Genomic DNA, 24071 nt, shown 5'->3' on the forward strand with positions numbered 1-24071 from the left:
TTGATTCAGAGAAAGAAAAAGGAGGGGCATTATTACAAGCTTTAAAAAAAACTTTCTGTCTTTATGTTAAGCCAGACCAGAGAACTAATCCAAAGGGAATACAAAGGGACAGTGTTACATATTAACATATCAATTTACTTTATTATTATTAAATTATTTTTGGTTGTTTGATTTTGATGTACGTCGTTGCAAACAAACAAAAGCATGCTGATTTCATTCAAAACTGACAAAATAATTTCTGATAATTTTATTGAAAGCTGTTTAGTGGAAAAGAGCAGAATATCTGACGTACAATGTTTTAGTAAACAGACTCTTGCTTTGGCTCTTCACACATCGTCTGGTTCCTCATCGAGGTTACGATTCCCAGATGTGCCTTGTGAATACAACTTGAGATGTTAAACAGCACGTTGAATTGTGCTGGAGACATTACAAAGCCTGCAGTTCAAACCTAAGAGGAAACGGAAGATCAGTGACGTCTTGATCTGGGCAAAGAGCCAGTGGATGAGAAGATTGACACCGAACATCCTTTAACGAATCTGATCTCCTCATAAGCTCAAATTACTTAGTCAGGTAATCATAAAAACGTATGTGATCGAAGAGCCATCAGGAACAGAATAGAAAGACAAATAAGCAGCTGGGAAAAAAAAAACTATTATCCTCCAGCAGTCTCTTATTTCTTCTTTTTATCTTGCGTGTTGGTGAACCAGGCATCCAGCAGCTTTTTGCTATAGTAGATCTGCCAGCCATGAACTTGAAGCGAAATAATCAAAACTAAGTACATTATAGAGACAGCGGAAAAGCCAAAGATGAACCTATAAGCTTTGCCGTGCCGATAAAGCTGCTGAGCCACAGGGAACATCTCCATCCCTCCATAAAGAATAGGACCGACGCAAAAAAGCCCGGCGCTGATCATTGAGATGACCAGATAACTGATGTTGTTTTTTGGCAAAGACATGAAACTGAAGACCGTAGGTATGATGCTCAGAAGATAGGGGTATTCCCATTGGTACGGAGAGGCCACCACTTTATGGGAAACCAAGTTCAGCTGACTGACCACCACCTGGGCTGCTACAAGCAACCAGACCACTGCATGAGCGATGTTCAGCTTCTTGATCTCGGACTTCAGGGCCACACTGAGGAGATTGAGAAGGCTCAGTGCAACAGAATCAGACTTACTGCATTTGTAAAGTATCTTAAGGGGTTGTTTGCCATAATTTCTTAATATATTGCATATTTAGAAGGTGGTTTTTGTATTACAAGTTATAAGTCACTGTAAAACTAAGCAATGCTGCTGACGGGTCGCTGTATATATACAAGACACAAATATTATATTACTAATCATATTTTACATTAACATCAACACGCATACCTCATCTGATAGTGTGACGCCACGCGCTCGCGGTGCTGAAAGTCGCTTCCGTCTGTTCCCGTAGCTCGAGGTCCTGATCGTGATGCCATGGCAACCCTCCACCGTCTTAAACCTGAGGTAAAAAGCAAACTTAAACTTACCCGTGTTAAGTTACCTCAACTCTTCAGTGTAGAAAGTTATAGGAGGCAAACGGTAGCCTACAATTGCGTTAGGGTTCAACAAGCTTATATGATGTAAGTACATCAATTATAACCAACGCTTAGGTTATACACCGCTAGAAAGCAGAATAGTTAGCCTAAAACGAAAATCATGTCACAATTTACTCTCGCAAATAATGTAGAACTATACATATTTACTTCATCCAAACTACACCAAGCCAATCTATGAAGCCTCAATCTATTTTTTTTTTACTTTGCTGTATATTAGTTTTTGTTTGTTCACGACCTTGTACTAAAATGTAGTTACAGCTGGTTGATAATATAGTCACCGACCCGTAAAACGACTTAACTATTAGTTATTAGTTAATTTTTAGTTTACAATTAATCATTGACAATGTTTTTTTTTAATTCTAATGCAATTAATTTTCTTTTCACAGTAATAGTCACTCAATCCAACTTCTACGGCTTTTGCTGACTCCTACTACCGGTATAGTAACAGTACGATTTCTACTAGAGACAATACACGTTCATTCCCAATCGTAATTGACATAACAAATAAGAAGACGCGCATCATTATATATCATACTTATGAACGCTCATACTTTATACCTACCTTATTTCAACATGAACCAGCAAGCAACTTCTCACACATACAGTAGAAACGTGAGCAAAAGTAGCTCTTCTTCTACATGTGCGTTCGCATGGACATATTGCACTATCGCCCTCACTGGCGCGGAGTGGGAACAATGATTTGGAAACGAGTTCCTATAGATTTGATACAACGGATCAACATACTCGGTTATTAAATTGTGCATTATGTTTATTTTAGATTAATAGTATATTAAAAGTATTATTATTTTTATTATTATTAATCATTTGACATTGCTGCATAAACAACATAATAACATAAAGACTGAAAGCAGGGATTTTTATTTTTCGCGGAATTTCAAATCCACACAATTGTAGATGATTCAACAAATTTAAAAAAAAAACAACAATGACATGAGATACTTTACTTTATATTTGTAGAACAGTTTAGCACCATTGTCAAAATAACAAAGAATAAATTCCTTCTTTTTTGTGTCCCACCAACTTTTTGCACATATACAAATTTAGTCATTCAGTAGTAAAACTAAAAATAAATTACAGAGAGGTTCCTATTTGAATTTAACTTAGAGCAGGGGTGTCAAACTCAATTCCAGGAGGGCCGAAGCCCTGCAGAGTTTAGAGGCAACCCTAATTAAACACACCTGATCCAGCTAAACAAGTACTTCAATCATACATAGTATATGTGTTTTAGCAGGGTTGAACCTAAACTCTGCAGGGCTCCGGCCCTCCAGGAATTGAGTTTGACACCCCTGACTTAGAGTGTCCATGCGGCCTTATCAACTTGTGTATATACTGATATTGTACTTACTAACAATTACTCAGTACCCTTGAGTTTGTTTTGATAAGCAATGATCTGATCTACTCAAATGAGTTTGGTGTGAAAGAACTTAAATGTAAGATTCAGGACATTTCAGATACATATTTTACTGACATGTTTTAGTCAATAAGATCACTGAAAGCAAAATCGAAAAAACAACCATTATGTGCTCAAATACCTTTTTAAAGTTCATTAAAGATGGCACGATGAGAATCTAAGACAGCAGAAAAATAGTGCATATCCAACGATCTGAACATTCTTCATTATGTAAATATCACATCATTTTACATTGATATGTAGTCATTGTGACCTCATCTATATACAATCAATATACTGTCAAACAATAGGAAATATGCAAATAAATAATGTGATAGAACAAAGTGCTAACCATATGGATGAATGGATAATGTAAGATGCTGTAAGACTGTTTCAAATAATGTAATTATGTGTATGCATAAAACACAAAAACATTCTTTCCTATTCAAACTTGCTAAGTGGCTCTGTACTGATGGCACATACATATTACTTTAGAAAAACGTAGCATTGATTTTTATATGAGTGACCTTTTTTCACAAATTCACATGGGATATAACAAATATCCAGAGAAGGATGAGTGGACATATGGACCAGCATAAAGTCCTGCAGCTTGGTCTGATGGTAACTGGATATGAACAGTGTCCCCAACTTGTAAGGGCAGCACTGCACTCCCTGATGCCTGATCCAGGTAACTTTTTTTGTATTCATCATATGTATACATAACTGGCTCATTGTTCCTGTACAATGCCACCCATACATTGTTTCCTTTGCAGTTAACATGGTAGACAAAGTAATAAATTCCAGGTACTTTGCAAGTGAAGATGCCAGTTTGAGAGTTGTAATTCTGGTTGCCGTTATATAAAATCTTGTTGAAGACAACAGGTTGCCCAACTGGAGGAAATGGTGTTGTCAGCTGAGCTGTAAAAGCAGGCGTCTCTATGCCATTCCTACCAATAATGGCTCCTCCAGGCTTTTCTTTCTTATAACCACCTTTTGCCCCATCTAGCCCAGGACCTGTCTCAGGAAGGATTTGCCCAATAAACGGAGATTGAGCAGGAGGTCCTGGTAAGCCAGGTCGGCCAGGGGGACCAGGTATTCCAGGTTGACCTGGGGGCCCACCAGGTCCAGGTATACCAGGTGGCCCTATTGGGCCTGGAAGCCCAGGTTTTCCCTCGCCTGGCATTCCAGGCTTCCCTGGTGGTCCATATTCCCCTTTAGGGCCTGGTAGACCAGGTGGGCCTATTGGTCCTGCTGGACCCATTAAACCTGGGATTCCCATGGGCCCTGGATGACCTTTTTCTCCTGGGAATCCAACTTCTCCTTTCACACCAAGCTTTCCAGGGATTCCAGGTAGGCCAGGTAAGCCTTTATGTCCATTTTCACCTTTAGGACCTGTGGGGCCTGGTAAGCCTCTAGGTCCTGGTTGCCCCAATTCTCCTGGGAATCCTGGTTTGCCTGGAAGTCCTGGAGGCCCAGGTTCACCTTTTGGACCAAGTTGTCCTTTTGGTCCTACTGCACCTCCCTCTCCTTTTGGACCAGGAAACCCAATGCCTCCAGGTGGTCCCAAGTGACCTGGAGGGCCTGGAAGTCCACTTGGCCCTGGTTGTCCAATCATTCCAGGAAGACCACCATGACCCTTTTCACCTTTTGGGCCTTGGGGGCCAGGCAAACCACCATGCCCCGTTTCACCTTTAGGGCCAGGATATCCAGGTTTACCAAAACCAGGCAAGCCTGGGTTACCAGGTAAACCAGAGGGACCTGGCTCGCCCCTTCCACCTGGAAGACCTGGTTTCCCTGGCAAGCCATCCAGACCAGGTTTCCCAAAGCCTGGTAGTCCCTGTGACCCTGGTTGTCCTCTCTCCCCTGGGACTCCAGCCAGTCCTGGTTCTCCAGGTGCACCGGGTTTACCCTGCCCCCCAGGAGGCCCAGGCAGTCCATTTAGTCCTGGTTTGCCAACTCCTGGAAGTCCTACTTGACCCGGTGGTCCGGGAAGTCCAGGATGTCCCTTTACTCCTGGCAGTCCTGGGAGGCCATTCCCATTATCACCTTTTGGCCCTGGGACACCAGGGATCCCAGAGAAGCCCTTCTGTCCAGGTTCTCCACGAGGTCCAGGTTGTCCTGGAAGTCCTTGTGCACCTGGTTTTGACACGCCTGGTAAGCCATGTGGCCCGGGAAGACCTGGAGGTCCTGGCATTCCTATTGGTCCTTCACCACCAATTGGTCCCAACTCACCCCTTGGTCCTGGTAAACCTATGCCTCCAGGCTTTCCTGGTAAACCTGGCATTCCTGGCTTTCCAAATCCTGGAAGTCCTGGTGGACCTTGAGGACCAGGTTTACCTGTAGGTCCTGGGATACCATGACCAGGAAGTCCTGGAGGGCCCTGAGGCCCTGGAAGTCCCATTGGTCCAGACTCACCAGGAGGACCCTTTTCTCTTCTTGGAATGGTTTCACCTGAAAAAATTGTAAAATATAAAAAAGTAAATGAATGTATTTCTAGGTGTATTTCTTGGACCAAAATACATTTAATATGAATCAATTGTAACTATTTAACCTAAACAACACAAACACACAAATCTCTCTACAAAACCTCATTAAAATCTGTTAGCAGGTGTTTTCAAGAGTATAACTTATTAGACAGATTAAAATGCTTTCTATCAGCTTGCTTTTGTCAACATTGTAGCTTTAAGCCTAAGGTATACTTTGGCCATCCGTGTTCTGAACACGTGATTCTGTTCATGTGATGCACTTTCTATTATCAAAAGTGTCTGCAGATGTAAACACGCACTGTCCATGTCCAGCCCAATTTTTGTGACTGCATGGACGGTCCATGTACAGCAACACAGATGTCAACTGTGGTACACGGTGGTACTGCATGTGTCAAACTCATGAGTATCCTTTAAAAGCCGTGTGGACTGTGCATAAGACGCAACACAGAAAGTGAAGTATACCCAGGCCTTTACCTTTAATTTTAAACCTGTGGAGTGAATTGCAAGCAAATGAATAATTCATTAAGAAATTTGCTAAATAACAAACCTTTTCCTACAATAGGTTTACCCATATGCATGGGTATCTGTGGACGCTCTTTTGCATACTGTGGTAGCAAAGGCATCTCATTTCCATATGGTAAGTGCGGCTTGTCCTTTCCATGGTAATGGTGTTGGGTTATTTGTTGGGGTATCCCCTCATTGCCATGTGACAGAAGAGGTAACTGTGGCAAAGGCTGGTGCTGTTGGGGCAGTGGCTTGTGACCATAAAATGCCCCTGCATGGATATGTTGTAGCAGACAGAGGTGCTCCACCAGTACAAACAAGCAGGCAGAGAGGAGAGGCCCAGCCATGTCCTGTCAAACGGAGCACAGGAAAGAAGGTTAGTTGTCTTGGAAAAAGACAGGAAAGCTAACAGTGAACGTGTTTATATATATTAAGTACAAAAAAAACATATCCTTCTTCTAGCTGATATTGATTAGTCTAGAGACGTTTCCAAACAACTAGTAGGTGTTGTTAACAAAACTGCATAGTCATGTTTTCAGTCTGTTTCCACTAATGTTATGGAAGAACAAGCTGTTTTTGCAGCTGTTTTTCAGTAATTGGTCTTTTTTCACCTCAGCATTAACTAATATATGTTTTTATGATAAATAAAGTTTCATAACAATCATTTATTTCTGAAAACAAATTGTATTATTTTACCCTCTTACAGTGCTCATCCCACCCAATCTTTACTGAATCTTTCTCCAGTGTTATTGCAATCTACATTTTATATATGTGTGTGTCACTGACAGAAGAAAATTCTCCAGAAATATTACTATATATTACTTTCTCTTAGAAAAACAGTATAAATATATTAATTTACTGAAGACTTGAAATATCCATTTTCAGGTATAGATAGCGTCTTTTCATAATGATCAACTAATTGCACGTTAATCTATATTTTTTTCCAAATGGAGGCTAAAAATAATAATAATAATAATGAAAAAACTGCACACTGAAGTCAAACATTCAATTAAAAATAGTGATTTTGTTTGTAATAACGTAGACCTACTACACAAGTAATATACATAAGTAATACCTAAACATGACCATAAGAGGTCAGTAACTGCTCACATATGAATACTGTTTGGAAGTTTGTGTGTGGATCTTAACTACACATACACCATCTGCAAATAATCCTGAGCAAAAGCCTTTGAAATCAGTGAGAAAGTTAACAGTTTGCTTTCTCCAAAACAGAAGAAAAGGAAAGCTGTTACCATTTTTTCTTATCCCATTATTGAATGTTTTGTATTCACTGTTTTTTTGCAAACGTGATAAGCAGAAAATACCAAAATGTAGAGTAAAAAAAATGAGACTGCTATCACACGATGCCATCTTTACGAAACCTTACAATGTAAATAACACAGATGCACAAGCTTCACATATTATCATAACACCTAATTATCAAACAAGCAAAAAAGCCTATTTCTTACTTTTTTGCTCATTCTCTCTTCTCTTGAGAGCCACATCCTCTCAGGTCTGTCCCGAAACTGTGATGAATGGGAAACCTGTTTGCTTTTTAGAACCCAGCCAATAGCTGTTCTCAAATCCAAAACGTGAGCCTAAACCAAAGCCGACCCCTGATTGGAGGGGGCATCCTGCTTTGATTGAGCATGGAAAAATCTTAAAAGCTGGAATGCTTTTTAGGGAGTCAGTTTTGATTCTAATACACGCAGACATATTGGGATCAGTGTGTGGGTGGGATGCCAGAGCTTTGATTTCCTTTTGTGAGCTACTGTAAACGGAGATCTTGACTGATCTAGCACGAATAGTACAAAAATACAAAGTAACACATAAACCATTTTTCTTGGGATGCTGCCAGCCAGGTTGACTGTGACTCCAAAGATATTTTCACCTCTTTCAAATCTCTAAACCTACTCACGTATCATCTGTTCAATTCTTATTCTGTATTTATTTACTAAGGCAGAGTGTAGACCTTTTAAAGGTATTAATGTATGAATTTAAATAATAATAATAATGAAAAGAAAAAAAAAAACCTATCATGAAAGACCATTCACAGCATGTAATCATAATGATAAGAAAATAATTAGCTTTTTTTTCTTTTTTCTTTTGAAAAAATGGATTAAGCAAGCAACTAACCTAAGTTTTGTTTTTGTCGTTTGTAGTTAACCCCAAAATGAAAATTCTTATTTACTTACCTTCATGTTGTTCAAAACCTGTAAGACCTTTGTTCATCTTCAGAACACAAATTGAGTTATTTTTGATGAAATCAGAGAGCTACCTGACCCTCCACAGACAGGAACACAACTGAAATGATCCCAGGTCTGGAAACGTAGTAAATGCATAGATAAAACAGTCCATGTGTCATCAGTGGCTCAACAGCAATGCTATGAGAATACTTTTTTTTTTTTTAATGCAAAAAAAACAAAAATAACATCACTTACTCAACCTTACTCTTACTCATTTTTGTCCCCTGAGTTACGTCTTCCGCAATTTTGGAGATTACTTAAGAATGTATTTGATGCTTGGGGAGAAAGCGTTAATAATAATAATCATTATTTACACTTAGGAGAAAGTGTGCAAGTATGTGTTGTGATTCTCTCTAAAATGGCAAAAGATCAAATTCTGGGAAGAATTATATATATATAAAATTATATAAAATTATATTTGTGTAAAAAAAAGTATTCTCATAGCGTCACAACTAAAGTTGAGCCACTGATGTCACACAGACTATGTTACCTTTCTAGATCCGGTATAATTTCAATATCATAATTTGTGTTCTGAAGATGAACAAAGGTCTTAGAGGTTTGGAACGACATGAGGGTAAGCAATTAATGACGGGATTTTTATTTTGGGGTGAAGGGCATTGAAGGGCATTCTTTTCATATGCTACATTATATCCTTTGACATTCATTTATTATATCCCTCATTCATTGGGCACCGAACACAAACCAAACAATTCATTCCACAGAAATGAATTTCATTCCTCATGGCCTCCCTAATTTATGACTCCACCCAGAGATTTGTTTTCAGAGGATCTTGTGTCATTCTCAGTGCTGACTGTGTTCAGTCTAGAATTCTCTCACTTTGGAAAAACAACTCTTTCTCTGTTCGACTAGACTGGCAAGCCAAAGTGAACGTCCATCCAATGCTCTATATCCAAAAATCCTGTGGGCATCAAAACAGCCTCATTCCATTGGAACATTTCTCAATTACTGCTGGCCATGTCTGAAAAATATTAAGTGATACAGAATACCATAATCAATAGCTCTTATTTGCATTCATGGTACACACCCAGCATAAATCACCAAGGAGATGCCAAAACATTCTCAAGTGAAGCAGTTCAGGAGAGGTCATGGGAAAAAAAACATGGCTTCTACAAGCTTCCGTTTATTCTCAACCCAACAACTCACAACCTGGCCTGGTTGATTTTCCATGCTTATTTATCAGGCTCACGAGGCTCAAACAAGCTTGTTCCCCCCCGGCCTACATTTGGATGTTCAAGTATAGCTGAAAAAAAAATGCAGTACAGATTTCGGCGCTGAAGCCAAAGGTCAAACAAGAATTATGTTGACAGGCGAGGGTCAAAACCACAAGGACAAGCAACCGGCACAACAGCAACTCTACGCATCCAATGGAGAGAGCAGGAACCAATGTTTTCCTCCACTCTTTTGGCCAAAATTTATAACCACAGCGTTTGTCTGCTTGGTTTCATGCCACAGCTCTGTTATCGCCCTGCCCCGATTCTAATATAATCAAATTTCCATTCCTGCTTTTCTGACTGCTTCCAGATGTTTCAGTTCAATTCACAATAAACAAATAAAGAAGAGCATGCTGGGTGTCAACCATATAATCAATGCTGGGATGGTAAGTTTATATTCTCAGCCGTACATTATTTTGGAGCCTTTCTATGATTTTTGCTAGTAGTGTCTAATTAATTAAAAAGCGGAAACATAAGAATATAGAACATATCAAGTCTGGTAAATTAATACAAGTTAATTACTAAAACTTTTTATTTTGTGAATGTGTCTATAGAACAAACATTAATGTACTTCCCATGCTCTAAAATACTGAATTGTCTAAATATTGCTTATTGTAAAATGGGAAGAGTGTCAAACCCAACTGAAGGGATGAAAAAGTTAAACTGTCCATTAAGTCCCATTCCAGTATCAAGATGTTTGTCATATTTTTGGAGGGAAAAGTATAAATAAGTTTAAACTGACATATGATGGAAGTCACTTTAAAATGATCTAGTAGATTACAAATAAATAGAAAGGCCATGGAAAAGTCGTGTGAAATCCAGCCAAAAGGGAACCCTGCATTTTTTCCCCAGGTTGTTCAGGGGTGATAGTCATTGAAATAAAATGATCAGAAGACACTTTGGATAAAAAGCACCTGTAAGGTGCCAAGTGAAACCCAATGGGATGAAACGGACACAAAAGAAACCCTTTTCAAGTAGTAATGAACATTTTGTACAGATACATTCCTGTAGTTCAAACTGTAGATCATTGCAAAGCAAAATAAAAAGTCACGGGTTTCAATTCTCAGGTAATGTTTGAACTGATAAAATGCATCCCTAATGTAAATTGCTTTCGATGAACTTAATGTGTTGCTTTCCATTACGCTGCATTATTTTGGAGCCGCTGTTTTGCATTTGGCTACTGAATTTGAAGAACTTTACGGTTCTTTACGGTCAGTATGGCAGTGATAATAACGTGCCGACAGTAAACAGCAGAAGATGCCAAAATACACACACTCACCCACCCACGTACACCGCTCTGTGCTCCCACCCTACCAATTACTACAGGTCATGCTTTCTCTGGAAAGAGCAAGAGAAAGTTTTGAGATATTTCTCCCATGAAACAGATTCTCACACACCGATTCCAAGAGCATTTAACATCTATGGAACCTTTCAAACGAACAAAAGATTCTATACAGTGGAACAAACTGCTTTAGAATATTCAAATATACTTTATGCATTAAAAAAAATTATTTTAAGAACCGTTCACTGAATAGCTATTTAATGGCACAAAAAAGGTTCTACGGTATTGTTGTGAAAAGCCCTTTCCAAACCTTCACCCTCTCTTTTCCTTTCTGAGGAAATGAGCCGTCAATCTCCACCTGAAGTGCTGAGACCATCTTTCAAAAAAGCAGCTTAAGTCACACCTCTTCTGGAACGATCCACAAACTCTGCATTTCTTCTCTAGCTAGCTTCCTAATCTAGTTGTCAAATTGAACCTGGCATTGTATAAAATTAATATTGTTGGCTCACTTTGGATGAAAGCATCTACTGAATGCGCAATTGTAAATGTTTTGGAGTTTGGTGTGGTTCTTGCTGGTGCGATATTGCTGAAATACACCGAGGCTGAGTTGCAGTTATTCCACAGGACAGCGGAATGCAGAATCAGCTGACAGAACGGACCGCGAGCCAGAACTGCTGCCTGCTGTAAAACACATTCTCTCGCTCACTCAGTAACTCACACACTCGCTTTTCCCTATCAGGTCGAAGGGAAGTTTTTCATGTAACCATATGTTTTTGTCTGTGGGGAATAAGAGATTTTGGGCAGTATATAAACCATGATGAGGTAGCAGAGAGCCTTTCTGTCTGCTGTATAAAAATGGAATGGGTGTCATTTGTGTCTGGAAAGGTCAGGAAATAAAAAACAGTACCTTACAAAGGTTATGGCTGACCTTTCAAAGAAAATCAGATTTTCCATCTCAGCCAACTTGGTACTAAAATCTATTTTCATACATACTCAGGTAGTATCTTTAAGATCATCGTGTGCATTGTAATGAATAAAAAGCTATAATAAAATACATTTAATATAAATATTAAATATCTACTGTATATCAGGAATGTATGGGTTTTAATAATACACTACTATAGAATTTGTCAATATGTTTATAATGATATGGTTAATAGGTTTTGTTTTTATTACATTCTATTTATTTTTGCCGTTATATATATATATATATATATATATATATATATATATATATATATATATATATATATATATATATATATATATATATATATATATATATATATATATATATATATATATATATATATATATATATACACAAAAATAAGATACCTCAAAGTTATTTGTTTTTTGGTGTTAGTCTGGCACCTAGTCTGCTAATTTGTAATGATAATAATGATAATTTGTTACTTTTATACAGCACTTTTCTTGGCATTCAAACCACTCTACGTTATAAGAGGGGATCTTCTCATTCACCACCAGTGTGCAGAATACAACTTGAACCAGCTTACTGGTGAAGAGGAGACAGTGATGAATCAGTAGATAAGGGAATTGTTGGGAGGCCATAAGCTAGTGGGCAGTTTGGCCAAGATGCTGAGGTCACACCTGTACTCTTTTAGAAAGACATGGGATTTTTTGGTGACCACAGAGAGTCTGGACCTTGGTTTAATATCTCATCCAAACGATGCTGCAGTATAGTGTCACCGTCTCTCATTAGGACCCACTCATAACACAGGGTGAGCACACCCTGCTGGCTTCACTAACACCTAGGTTCTAGCATCAACCTAGTTTTTCCAGGAGATCTCCCATCTAAATATTGACCAGGCTCAACCCCGCTTAGCTTCAGTTGTCAACCAGTTTTGCGCTGAAGGGTAATACGACTGTAGCTTTAATTATATGACACACCCTATTAACAGGTCAGGTGACAAGGCTACTTTTACTCCGAAAAGATGCGCTAGCTGACGGGAGATTCATCAAAGTTGGCTAAAAGTCTTTGTCTGGCGTCTTTGAAACCGAATCTAAGAGACAAGCCAAACCTCTCTTTAACAGAGGATAACTGGTCCGCCACATTTCGGTGTTTCCGTTTCAGTATGATGCTGATTTGACATAAGAAAATACTGCCAGGGAAGACCTGTAATTCTATAGTTGACGATGAGGAGATTTGTACGGTACACAGCGTTTGGCCTTCAGATAGAGGTCAGGACAATAGCTGCATTCACGGGCCAAACTACAGTACGTGCTATTAAATAAAAAAATGTTTACGTTTTCCAAGTAAAACGTGTCACAAAACATTTCTAGGGATGTTGAAGCAAGCCAATCCACTCGGAATCCAACTAAATCCCAAGCAAGACTCGCCTTCCTTCGTTTTTCTTCGTTTCCTATTTGTATAAGAGTGCATGGCTTTCATTCAGATGAAAACACAGTTATAAAACACAGATCTGTTAATATCTGGAGGGAACCGAAGGAGGAACATTTACAGGTCGGTCTGCATCTGTGACACAGTTTAATGAATCAAGCTGCTCAGGAAAGATCCAAATAATAGAAGAAAGAGAGACAGCAGGGTTGCCAGGTTCATAAGGTTGTCGCCGAGAGATGCTCCAAAGCCTAAACAACTCAGAGAACGGAGAACTATAGTTCCAATTTTGATCAGGGTCCATTTGATTTCAAAATGAAAAAAAAAACCCAAAATAACACAACAAACCACTAGGAATGAATGCGTGTAATGATTTTATTCACTGACAGAATCAGAATCAGAATCAGTTAGAAAGGTTTTTCACTATAATTCGAAGTATATAATTGTGTTATTTGTATTTAAGGCTTATTTACATTGATGTTCATGTGCCAATGTATTAAATGAACTTGTTTAGAGCAGTATACAGTATATTATTATGAAGCTTGGGTAGGGGGTAAAGAAAACCTAATGTTCAAGAATATCAATAAAGCTGTTTAAGAGTAATTATTAATAACAAAAACACTTCTGATAACAAAACATCACCAAAATGGCTCTGGACAGAGTGCATTGAAAATGTAATCAATCAAGTTATCAATGTCTGGCCCGTAGTGGAAAGACATGCATTTTTTTCAAACCGTCTGGACTAGAGAAATGGATCAGGAAGAGGAACGAGAGAACAGAAGATGCCAAGCAACGCAGTTTTGTCTCAGAGCTGGTCATGTGCCCACATGAATAGATCCTCTGAACCCTGGAGACAAAACATCCAGCCCCCGAACGCTGTAGGATGCTGGGAAAATCACGCACAGCTGCCCTCTGGCTCGCAGTCATGCCCAGAGCCAGGGGAATCAAAGTGAAACTTAAGCGAATGTGGCTGTAGAAATATACAAAGAGAGCTGGATAAAGGCTCTAACACAACAGCAGCAGGTGTGCTAAGCAGCAGGATATGAATCAGCAAATCCAAAAACTGGTTTGGAAAGCCACTTGCATTCATTTAATACTAAAATAAATCAGAACTATATATATTAAATATTTAAAATAAAATGAACATAAAAACTAATTATCTGGTTTCACAACCTTTTAAATATTGTGCTTCTATGAATTGTACCAAACTTTTTTTTTTGTGACTAGAAAATATATTTTACAATAACTAGGGGAAAAAAAGGAAAATGAAGAGTTTATAATTTATCAAATTTTACTAAATACTCAAACATTTTCAGGCCTGGAAATCCCAATATTTAACTATTTTATTCAAAAAGTGTATACCAAAAATACATTTATTAATTTAGTGCACTAAAAATATAACCATTGTTTATTTTAGCTATTTATTTTTTTATTTTAAAAGGGAATAATGCAAGTTTCAATAATACTTTATTACAAACCCTATGCTTTATCACATTGTAAAATATTACATATAATATTATATAAATATTACAGTTTATAGCATACAGTTAGGACCTGTTATTGTTCAAATATTAAAAGAATAGTGATGAACTTATTAAAGAACTGGAGCTGGAATTGGAATGAATTGAATTATGAAAAAGCGATCATAATTAAAAAAAATCAACCTATATTGAAATGATCTCCAAAACATTTGAGCAGCTTCAAGCTTTCTGTTCTCCAAAATTGCTGGGAGATATTCATTAATATTTACATGTGTTTTCAGATTATGGGAACCCTGAAACAGCGTACACCTACTCCACAATACAGGCAAAACATTTTAAAGAAAGAAACAGGCTGCTTCGTCAAGGAACATCATCGTGTCCGTAATTAACGTCTAACATGATTTTCCTTTGCACTTACCATTCACGTCAATATCAATATTTAAAGCAACAGTCACTTATTTCATTTTTTTTTTCCTCCTGCAGCATACATTATGTATATGTACGGCACTCACCTCTCTCTCTCCTGGCCTCTCTCTGTCTCTGTCTTCGGGGTTATCTCTCTCTGAGTGAGAAGTGAAGGGAGAAGATCCAGAAGACAGAAGGAGAAATGTAGTTAAAGGCTTCAGGCAGCATGGTTTCCACTTTTATGGGCAGGTAGGAGGGGCAAGGCAACTCCTCAAAGGAGGTGGGCAGAAGGAAAAGAAAGGAAGGGAGAGAGAAAAGCGATCACGTAAGCCTCCACCCAGGGCATTTATGCGGTGGCTGTTAGCTTCCGTTACGACACTTAGCCACAGAAGCCTACAGTTCATTAATCAAGTCTTTTAAAAACTACGTTAAATAAATGAAAATAACTTGAAAAATTATTACTAAGCCGACTTGAGTCTTGAGTGTTTACTACCATAATTTACAAAATAACAGACTGAGATATTTACAAAGATATTTATAATATTAAAAACAAAAACCGGCTAAACCCGCATTATACTGTACCTTAGTCGGGTTAGAAGTCACAAAATGCAGATTCTGTCATTATTTAATAATTCTTCCAATCCTGTTAAGAGTTTCTTTCTTCTGTTGAACACAAAAGAAGTTATTTTGAAACACGTTAGTAATCAAACAGTCCCTGATCGTCACCGACACTCGAAAAAATGCTTTTTGAAAATGATTTTTGAAAACGATCTTTCATGCGGTGTGTAACGCGGCTGTAAGTGAATTAAAACATCCTGCAAAGTTTTCAACCTAAAAGTGGATAAAGCGTATTAAGTTACTGTCTCTCATAAGAAACAACTTCCTCTGAATCATTGAAATTAGTCTTTTTTTAAAACGAATCTGTTTTATGTTGGCGTTAACGTGAAACATTAGCATATCGTCCACCCACTTGTTGGTCTTTACACATTGGTCTGAATGAAAATGCATATTCATTCCGCTATTGTAGTGGTAAAAATATCGGTTTCCCCGATAACGCTCTACGCAAAGCAGAACCGAGCTCGCGAACGCTGCTTTATCAGGCATTACAGGCATGAGATGAAATTGAGAATTTGCCCACTTTTGCTTACGATAATATTTTTTGTTACTCACGTCGTGAGTAACAAAAGTAGTAGTAGTAGTAGTAAATGAAAATGGTGTTTTGAATAATATCGGTCAGTTTTGATATCGTGGCAGGTCACCACAAATACATAAATGTATGGAAAACATATCACACAGCACAGTAACCTGAGGCCAACTTCATTACTTATCATTAGCTGCATTTGTAGCTGGCGGCACTGACCAGACCGATAAATAAACACAGACCGGAAGTTAATTTAGGGCCAGGTTTGTGCGCCCGCTGAAAAATTTGTGGGTGCTTGTAACCATAAATTTTAAATACAAAATGTGATTAACTGCATTTTATTAGAGCTATATTTTAAAAGGACGGTAATCAAATCACAGTTATTTGTGAAATACCAAATACCGAACTGGTTTACTGAATTTTAATGAATAGGATAATGTATACATTTTCTTTAATCTGTTTTCCAGAAGACAAAATAAGTACAGTTTGATTATTGTGTGATATTGTGGAAAACTGATGTATTTAATTTCTAATGCAGCGAGTGTTTAAACAAATCGGTTGAGATTCGAATGATTTGTGACTTGGCTTAATTCGAACGAACACAGTGCCGTATTTAATAAGAGTAGAAGAACTGTTATGAGTTCAGTTAGCGATTTTTTTTTAGTTCCCGATCGAATCGGTATTCTTTCGGAAATCGTTCGTTTGCAAAATTGGTGACTCACTCATAAAAGTCGCCACCTACCGGTGCAGCTAAAGACGTACCCTAACAAAGCGTCATTACAAAATCCCCACATCCCTTTTGTGCTAATTTAAATATCACGGTTCTTACCTATATGTGCGTGCATGTCAATGCAGGTCTTGCCTGATCGGAGCTCCAGAGATTACGCTGTTTATTAATGTTCTGCTTCCTGCTGTGCGATGAAATGACTTTAATCTGTGAGATCGGCGGTTGAATCCGGTGACTCACGCCAGCAGGTGAATGCAAACCTTCAGCTATCCCTCTGTTCTTGCGCAGTTGGACAGTGTCAACGGACTGCTGAGAGGGCGTCTGGACTATTTCTGCCACACAACGGAACTTTTTTAAGAGGTCAAGGACAATTAGCGTGGCAAGAAACCTTGACATTTGTTCAAAAACAACTCAGACCGAAATTAAGCTTATTTATTTATCAATGCAAGAGCTGTTCGTCCTGGTCGTTTTTTTTTTTGCTCCCTCCATTCCTGAGACAAGAGAACACTGTTTCAAACACCAAACCATGTGTTTTCCAAAGCGTGGCAAAAATCGTCTTTTTGGCAAAACATAGCGCCAGATTTACAAGCAACAGCATTCCTTTTAAGCGGCTTATGCTATTGTGTTTTGGAATGTTGCCTTGTATGGCGGGATATTATTCTGCGTTGCCGCACACAGCCATACACAGCCAAACACCCACCACGTTAATCGTGTTGTTTGGATTCACAATGGCGTAAACGACGCAGTCTTGCACAGTGCTTCCATTAATACTTAACCGAACAAGTTATGAATCATTCTTATGTGCTGGAACCATTTTATGCTGACGTACAGTAAGGGTAGTCCGCATTCTCAAAATTCATAGAGAGCGCTGGCAATGCGACAAAACCGAGAAAAGTTTAACAGGTATATACGTAGAAAACCATGTTAGAAATTGTCGGAATTCAAGATACGATAGCTATGCATTTCTGGCGCAAAATGTTGATGACGTATTTTAGACTTGCCTGTTAATTTATCTATTTTGTCAGTAAAGATCATATTTTCCAATTACTCATCTCCACCCAAGAGTTGTTTAGTTTCTGTTTTGAACAAATCATCTGAGTAAATGAGAAAAGTTGAACAGAAAAAAACATATGTTAGAGAGAAAAGCATGTGAGAAATTCAAATTATGATCATTTGTATAAGCTATATACACACAGAATGTAGATTTTTAGTGGTGAGGAAAAATGATTCCTTGCTGAATTAGAATGATGTCTTCTTTTTAGCCATGCTGATTTAAATGTCAAAAGCTGTGTAGTCTACCAAAATTGCAAACTGGTTACATGTTGTGATGATTCCCTGTTGGATCTGAACAAATGTTCTCGTGCAATACTACGTTGAAAATATGAAAAAGAGTAGCTAATGAAACCGTAAAAAAAAAGGAACTGATCCTAAGGACCCGTCTATGCAGGTGTTCAGGCAAAAGCTGTTTATGAGAGTCTTGGAGGAGCAGCTAGGAGCCTCTGCCTGTGTTTTCATTCCAGTCTCACTCACTCATTTCCTTTCTGTCTTTTTATTGCTGATTCTTCATTTGGACACTTTTGAGAAAATAAAAATGGGTGTAATCACATATAATTAACAAAAAACGTCATTTAAAAGAATTTTTAAAAGGAAAACCAACAAACATAAAGTATTCCTAATTGAAAAATGACCCATCTAGTGTCAACCAACAACAATGCATCTTTACAGTTTGGCTGACCTACTGTACAGACACTTTCCGTTTACTCGTAAGTATACTTTTTATAAATGAAAACCGATTCCTTACCCCTTTCAAAGAGGCACACATTAGTCATATTTCCCAAACGCAGCCTCTTTCGGCTCAAAGGTCTCAGAATTGGAGTAAAAAGTCCAAGTATAAACAACTGCACAAAACCAGTCAGGAACAGTGTTCAGAAAACCTCTTTAAATCCATGCATGCAGTGCATATTATCTATATGTTATTAATAAAGTACTGGGATGGGCATTAAAATTCTTAACAGCCTTCATCTGCATCATGAAAAGAATTACTCAATGTGGTAACCCCCCCAAAAAAATCATGTTGTTTTCGGCACAGAGTCTCATTTCTGTTGAAAGGCCGTCGGTGTGAAAGCACAATGTGAGCCTGCTGTTGTAGTTACGCTGCAGGCCTTACTTTGGATACAGTGCAGCTGTGGAAATATTTGAGGTCATTTCCTAGTTCTAATTCTCGCAATTCTTGCTTTCTCAGCGCAAACACGGCACCTGAAGAAAGCCCATAAAACAGGCTCAGATAAAAACATCGTGACACTCTCAACTGGCTTTTCTGAAATATTGAGCCATATGTCTGAGACTGCAGCGGACTTTTCCAAGTCTGCAAGGCATTTGAATCTTTTCAAACGACTGTGAGAGTCACTCGTTCAAGACCTGGAGATGTAAACAGACAGCTATGAATGGGTAAGCTTAGCAGAAGAACAGCTGCTAGCAGCACAATATTACTCTGAGCAGTTGTTTTGTTTTGTTTTCCACGTACAGCCTTGTCACACTATTTCACTACTTTTTTTTTCGTGCTAGGACAGACCGCTTTAATGAAAAAGGAAAGAAACGCTTTGTTTTGTTTGTATTGAAAAAATAAACAAGATTAGTTAGCGTGGTCCCGTTAGCTTTTAACAGAGAGGTGCGCTTAAAAATATTAGCATTAGCATCCTCACATTTTTTTTTGTCCCTGGCTGGAGCTTGAGTGAATTAAAAAGTCCCCGTTTCGCAGCACGTGCAAAACAACATTCACTGTAAAAGTCCGACCAAAACAGGTAAATTGCAATTATGTTGTGATTATTTTCACCAACAGATGGCGCTGAGAGCTACATTGATTGTTGCTCAAGCTAATTTACTTTAGTCGTGAAAAAGGATGAGATCAGCTCTATTATCATCAATTATTAAAAAAAGAGGTACCAAGGTCAAAGTTACACTGTTCGTGTGCACTATATATCAAGGGGGAAAGGGTGTGGTACTGTTAAACATGAATAAAACAAAATAAAACTCAAAAAATAAAAATCGAAACAATTACGTTTTCTTCAATTACATTTGCAGAAAGTACATAGGCCTACTTCGTAGTAAAAAAGAGTAGTCAAAAATGAAAAATAAGAAGCCTAATTAGAGATAGAGTAGTAAAAATTCCATAAACATAAAATTACATTTAAAAAATAATTAATGTAGACTACACAAATAGAACATTTTAAATACCTTTAGAAAATGTTAAAATATTTGTTTTTGTAAGTGTTTTATCATACGTTCTCATATTTAATGTTCTATTATTGTTTATTAATGTTATATTAGAGTAATAATTTTGTTGCAATATTTAACTGTTAAGATACTAGGGTCAGTTTGGTCACAAGTGAGATTTTAATATTTTAACCAATGGTTTTCATTTCAGAAACTCTGTTGGGATATTATATATAGCGAAGGGATGGTCGTATTTATATCTAAAGGGAGATATTAAACAGATATTTTCCGCATTGTCCAACAATGTGTAAATACATCTATTTTAATGCTATAATGTATTTTTTGTTAGACCAGCATGCTAATGTCTTCACGTGACTGGCAAATGTCCACCACTTTTTATTTTAATCCAGTATATATTTCACAATTACAGCTAATGTTTTTTAAACAGCTTCAAATTATACTGCTGAAGAATGACGAAATAGGCTGAGACGGCGGCATTACATGACAAAGTGAGCAAAAGATGTAAAACAGGTCTCACTTTGTGAATGTGAAAAACCCATTTAGGCTTAATGTAACAAAGACAAGCTTTCATGCAGGTTTCCCTATTTATCCTAAGTCTGCAATTCTCTGAAGGCCAGTATTGGTTTTGTGGTGTTTGCTATCACGGTCAGCCTCTGGTTTACGTCCCAGCAGAGGATAAATCATGTGGAACATATTCAGGTGGTAATTTTAGTTTGAAAGGATGTGCCTGTCATCACCCTCTTACAGGCGACTCAAACTGTATGCTTATGATGTCATAGCAATGATTGACGGCTCTAAAAATCATACCGTGAACTACTGTACAAACATGACAGCATCGTTCTCGATTTGAGAAATAAATCAAATGCAATATTTGATATAATTACATTTAAAACATTTACGCTTACAGATTCAATTCAATCTGAGAACAAATAATAAAATTAATAAATAATATGCTAAAGCTAGTAAATATTAAATAGCCATCAATATGTACTACGCAAACACATGCTTAGTTTTTTAAGTAACATTTAAATTTGTTATTCGATTTTCTTTTTGAGGAGCAAAATTTGCACTCCACGCAAGGCCACAGACCGTGAATAATTACATTCTCACGGCAGACGGATTAATTTGTTATTTTTCGTTCGCTTATTCGGGTTCCAAAGCGCTCCTCCGAGACGAGCAATGTTGTGGGTGGACAATTCACGCTAGCCCAGCCTTAAGAATAATTCCATCTCAAATGCAAAAAGACACCCAAACTTCTCCCGAACACAAAACATGATGAGCGAACCTATTCTTCTTCTCCTCTCTGGGAAGTCATTCATCTCAGGAGGAGTTAAGACAGAGCAGCAGTCTTTTATCAAACCAAACATCCCTTGATGTCTAGATAGAAGTTTCCACACGATCCAGTTTGCAGAGCGAGAGGAGCATTCTTGCTGCGAAAAGACAGCCAGTAAACCACTAGGGGAGTCTTGGACAAGACTTGTCTGTGATGGAACAGGATCAGGGGCAGTTTGGGTTCGTCTGGGTCGGGCTGCACCTGACCGAACTTTCTTTACAAAAACAATTTCTCTCTGTGGTGGAGCACACGCGAATAAAGCTGCATCATTGATTAGTTCAATTAAAAGTGCGGTATGTAATATTGAGAACTAGCGGTTTAAAAGCGTACCGCAGTCCAAGTTCAAAATATCGCAGAGAGCCGTTTCTCCTGTCCTCTCCTCCACAAACTCACATTTGGGTTGCCAGATTGACATCCACGAACTTTTATTTATTTTCCTTCACTTTTGAGTGCCACGCCCACATCTCAAAATCCAATCGACAACCGATGCATTTGTCAATAATTAATAACAATTGGATCTATATCACAATACAGAAGAGCGTATTTGTCACTACTTACACTACATCATGAATTTAAAGGGTTTAAATGATGTTGCCATTATTTTGTGTATTTGGCGTAATGCGATGCGTTCATGGGGTTTAAGTTTCAAATATTATTTTCCGCAAACCGTACATTATTGTCGCTCCCCTAAACCCGGCTTCTAAAACTAATAGATTTGTACAAAGCTCATCATTCTGAGAAGTGAGGTGTGCTCTGATTGGCCGAGTATCCAGTGTGTCGTGATTGGCCGAATATCACAAGCACGCGACCGAAATGTTATGCCCCTTACTAAAGCGGACGCTATGACACAAAAACAATAAAAGCCACTATAAATGAGGCATTTGTTGCATCCAGTGAGGACATAATTGCTGAGGTGCGCTCAAATAAGACTTTTTATGGGGCTGTTGACAAGTCACAACTCTTAAAAAGAATATCTCTTCGGATTTGAAACTTTATTCTTTGCAGCTTTAGAGATCTTATCTATGCCCTAAACGCTTGTAACACCCCAAATAGAAAGGAAAACTTGACATCGCCTCATATGAACCCTTTAATTGGCAAAGTAATCGTTCCAGGTGTCTGAGATACAGAACAGGATAACCGTAGAAGGACCGTAACAAATCCTTACAAACGTAGCATGTCGCAAAAGCAAAAGTGGTATGACTGTAACATATGTAGCACCGAACATGATAGCCTCTGAGTAACGCTAGCCATGAACTTAGTTTAGCTGTAAATACTGTAAATCATTATTTTTTAAATCCCATTCGAAATTCCCCAGGAAAACAAGTCTGTTTTTCCAGACTTCACAGCTGTATTGAAGAGATGAAGCAGCAGCTTTGGAGAACACTGAATTATATTCAGATGTCATCAAACTGCAAAAATGTAATACTTCCACACAACCACCCAGCGTGAATGTGCTGTTTCAAATACGTCTCTTCTGAGATCGAAGACCTGTCTGACGGCTACAGAAAGTCTAGGATTTACGGGTCAAATAAATCACAGAGGCGTTCACATTCTGAATTCCTATAAATGCTCCCTTCCAGACGTCCACAACAAACATTAACGCGTCGGCGACAGGCCGTGTTTTTTCGTGAAAATGAGCTTAACTGCTTTCACAACATCCGTGTTTATTCTCCGTCGACCTGTCCGGCCTCTGAATCGCTCAGAGTAATAAAAGTCGTCACCACAGACCATTTCTGCTGAACTCATGAGCCGGTGCACGTGATGATAGACACGAAGGGTATAAAAACATTGCGAGATCACCGTGTTCAATTCATTAGCCACCGGAACGCCCTCCCTGCGGTGGATGAGGTTAGGAACGGGTGCAGGAAAGAATAAAACGGCATTTAAATCAAAGGAAACAGACTATTATCTAGCTATCAGCGGCGAACCGCAAATCTGTGGGGACTGCCGCCCCCTTTCTCATACTTTGAGACAGGCTCCACCCACAAGTAGCAATACTAAAGTCAGACAATTTTGTTATCATTTACTTTCCCTTTATCATTCCAAACCGATGACAAAACATGAAGATACTTTATGAAATGTTTTCCATACAATGACAAAATGACTTTGGACCCCATTGACTTTCATTGCGTGGACAAAAAAAGAGACACGATATATTTTGCATATGGACATTGTATTTGGATATTTTGGTACTTTCATCAATATTTTTGCATAAAGTGTACCCAGAACAGAAAATTACATTTGCCTTACCAAGCTTTTGGGAAATTTGACATTACCAATTGGAAATTAGTGGCTGTCAAAATGTTTTCTATTTTTCAAAATGATTTGTGTCCTGTTAAAGACAGGTAAAAGAAACCTGCATTGCGTGGATAAATGATGATGTATTTAATTTTTGGGTGAAGTCTCTAATGTGCTAGTTTTTCGCAAAGACGTAAATTTCCACATCTGCTGGAGCTAAGAAATTGACAGCTTGAAAACAGGTTTCTGTAAAATGAACGTTTGTGCAAATAAGCTTAAAAACATTTTCCAAGTTATGTAACGATTCCAGTTTAACTGCTTGTGGAGTAATTTCATTTTTAGCTGCGTTATACATATATCACGTAGAAGAAAATACTGATGTTTTTGGACATATACCAATCTAAATATTATAGG

General features: G+C 38.1%; 2 protein-coding genes across 5 annotated transcripts in view; both read right to left on the reverse strand.

The window, feature by feature from the left end:
* Positions 1-232: 232 nt before the first annotated feature.
* On the reverse strand, positions 233-2252 carry jagn1b (jagunal homolog 1b). Its single transcript, XM_043222255.1, has 3 exons — positions 2141-2252; positions 1370-1481; positions 233-1133 (listed from the first exon to the last, which is right to left on the reverse strand). The coding sequence occupies exons 2-3, from the start codon at positions 1456-1458 to the stop codon at positions 671-673; spliced, it is 552 nt and encodes a 183-aa protein (XP_043078190.1). The 5' UTR covers positions 1459-1481; positions 2141-2252; the 3' UTR covers positions 233-670.
* A 188-nt stretch (positions 2253-2440) lies between these two features.
* The window catches only part of col8a1b (collagen, type VIII, alpha 1b), a 30311-nt gene continuing 8680 nt past the window's right edge, over positions 2441-24071 (reverse strand). Inside the window, exons 3-7 of one of the 4 annotated variants that reach the window (XM_043222274.1) lie at positions 16955-17184; positions 15567-15647; positions 15092-15220; positions 6023-6329; positions 2441-5440 (exon numbers count right to left, since the gene is read on the reverse strand). In XM_043222274.1, the coding sequence (XP_043078209.1) occupies positions 3531-5440; positions 6023-6326 (2214 nt within the window). In that variant the 5' untranslated portion in view covers positions 6327-6329; positions 15092-15220; positions 15567-15647; positions 16955-17184 and the 3' untranslated portion in view covers positions 2441-3530. Of the gene's footprint in view, positions 5441-6022; positions 6330-7448; positions 7482-15091; positions 15255-15566; positions 15648-16954; positions 17309-24071 lie in introns of those variants that run through there. The other 3 variants (XM_043222273.1, XM_043222275.1, XM_043222272.1) reach the window with 3 other exon arrangements.

This window comes from Puntigrus tetrazona, chromosome 22, assembly GCF_018831695.1.
Source record: "Puntigrus tetrazona isolate hp1 chromosome 22, ASM1883169v1, whole genome shotgun sequence".
Classification (NCBI taxonomy): Eukaryota; Metazoa; Chordata; class Actinopteri; order Cypriniformes; family Cyprinidae; genus Puntigrus; species Puntigrus tetrazona.

Excerpts from the sequence above, each read along its gene's own strand:
- jagn1b (XM_043222255.1), bottom strand. The coding sequence starts at position 1,458 with ATGGCATCACGATCAGGACCTCGAGCTACGGGAACAGACGGAAGCGAC. Across the intron at positions 1,134-1,369 it reads GCGTCACACTATCAGATGAG|TGTGGCCCTGAAGTCCGAGA; the intron begins GTATGCGTGTTG and ends CAATCTCCTCAG.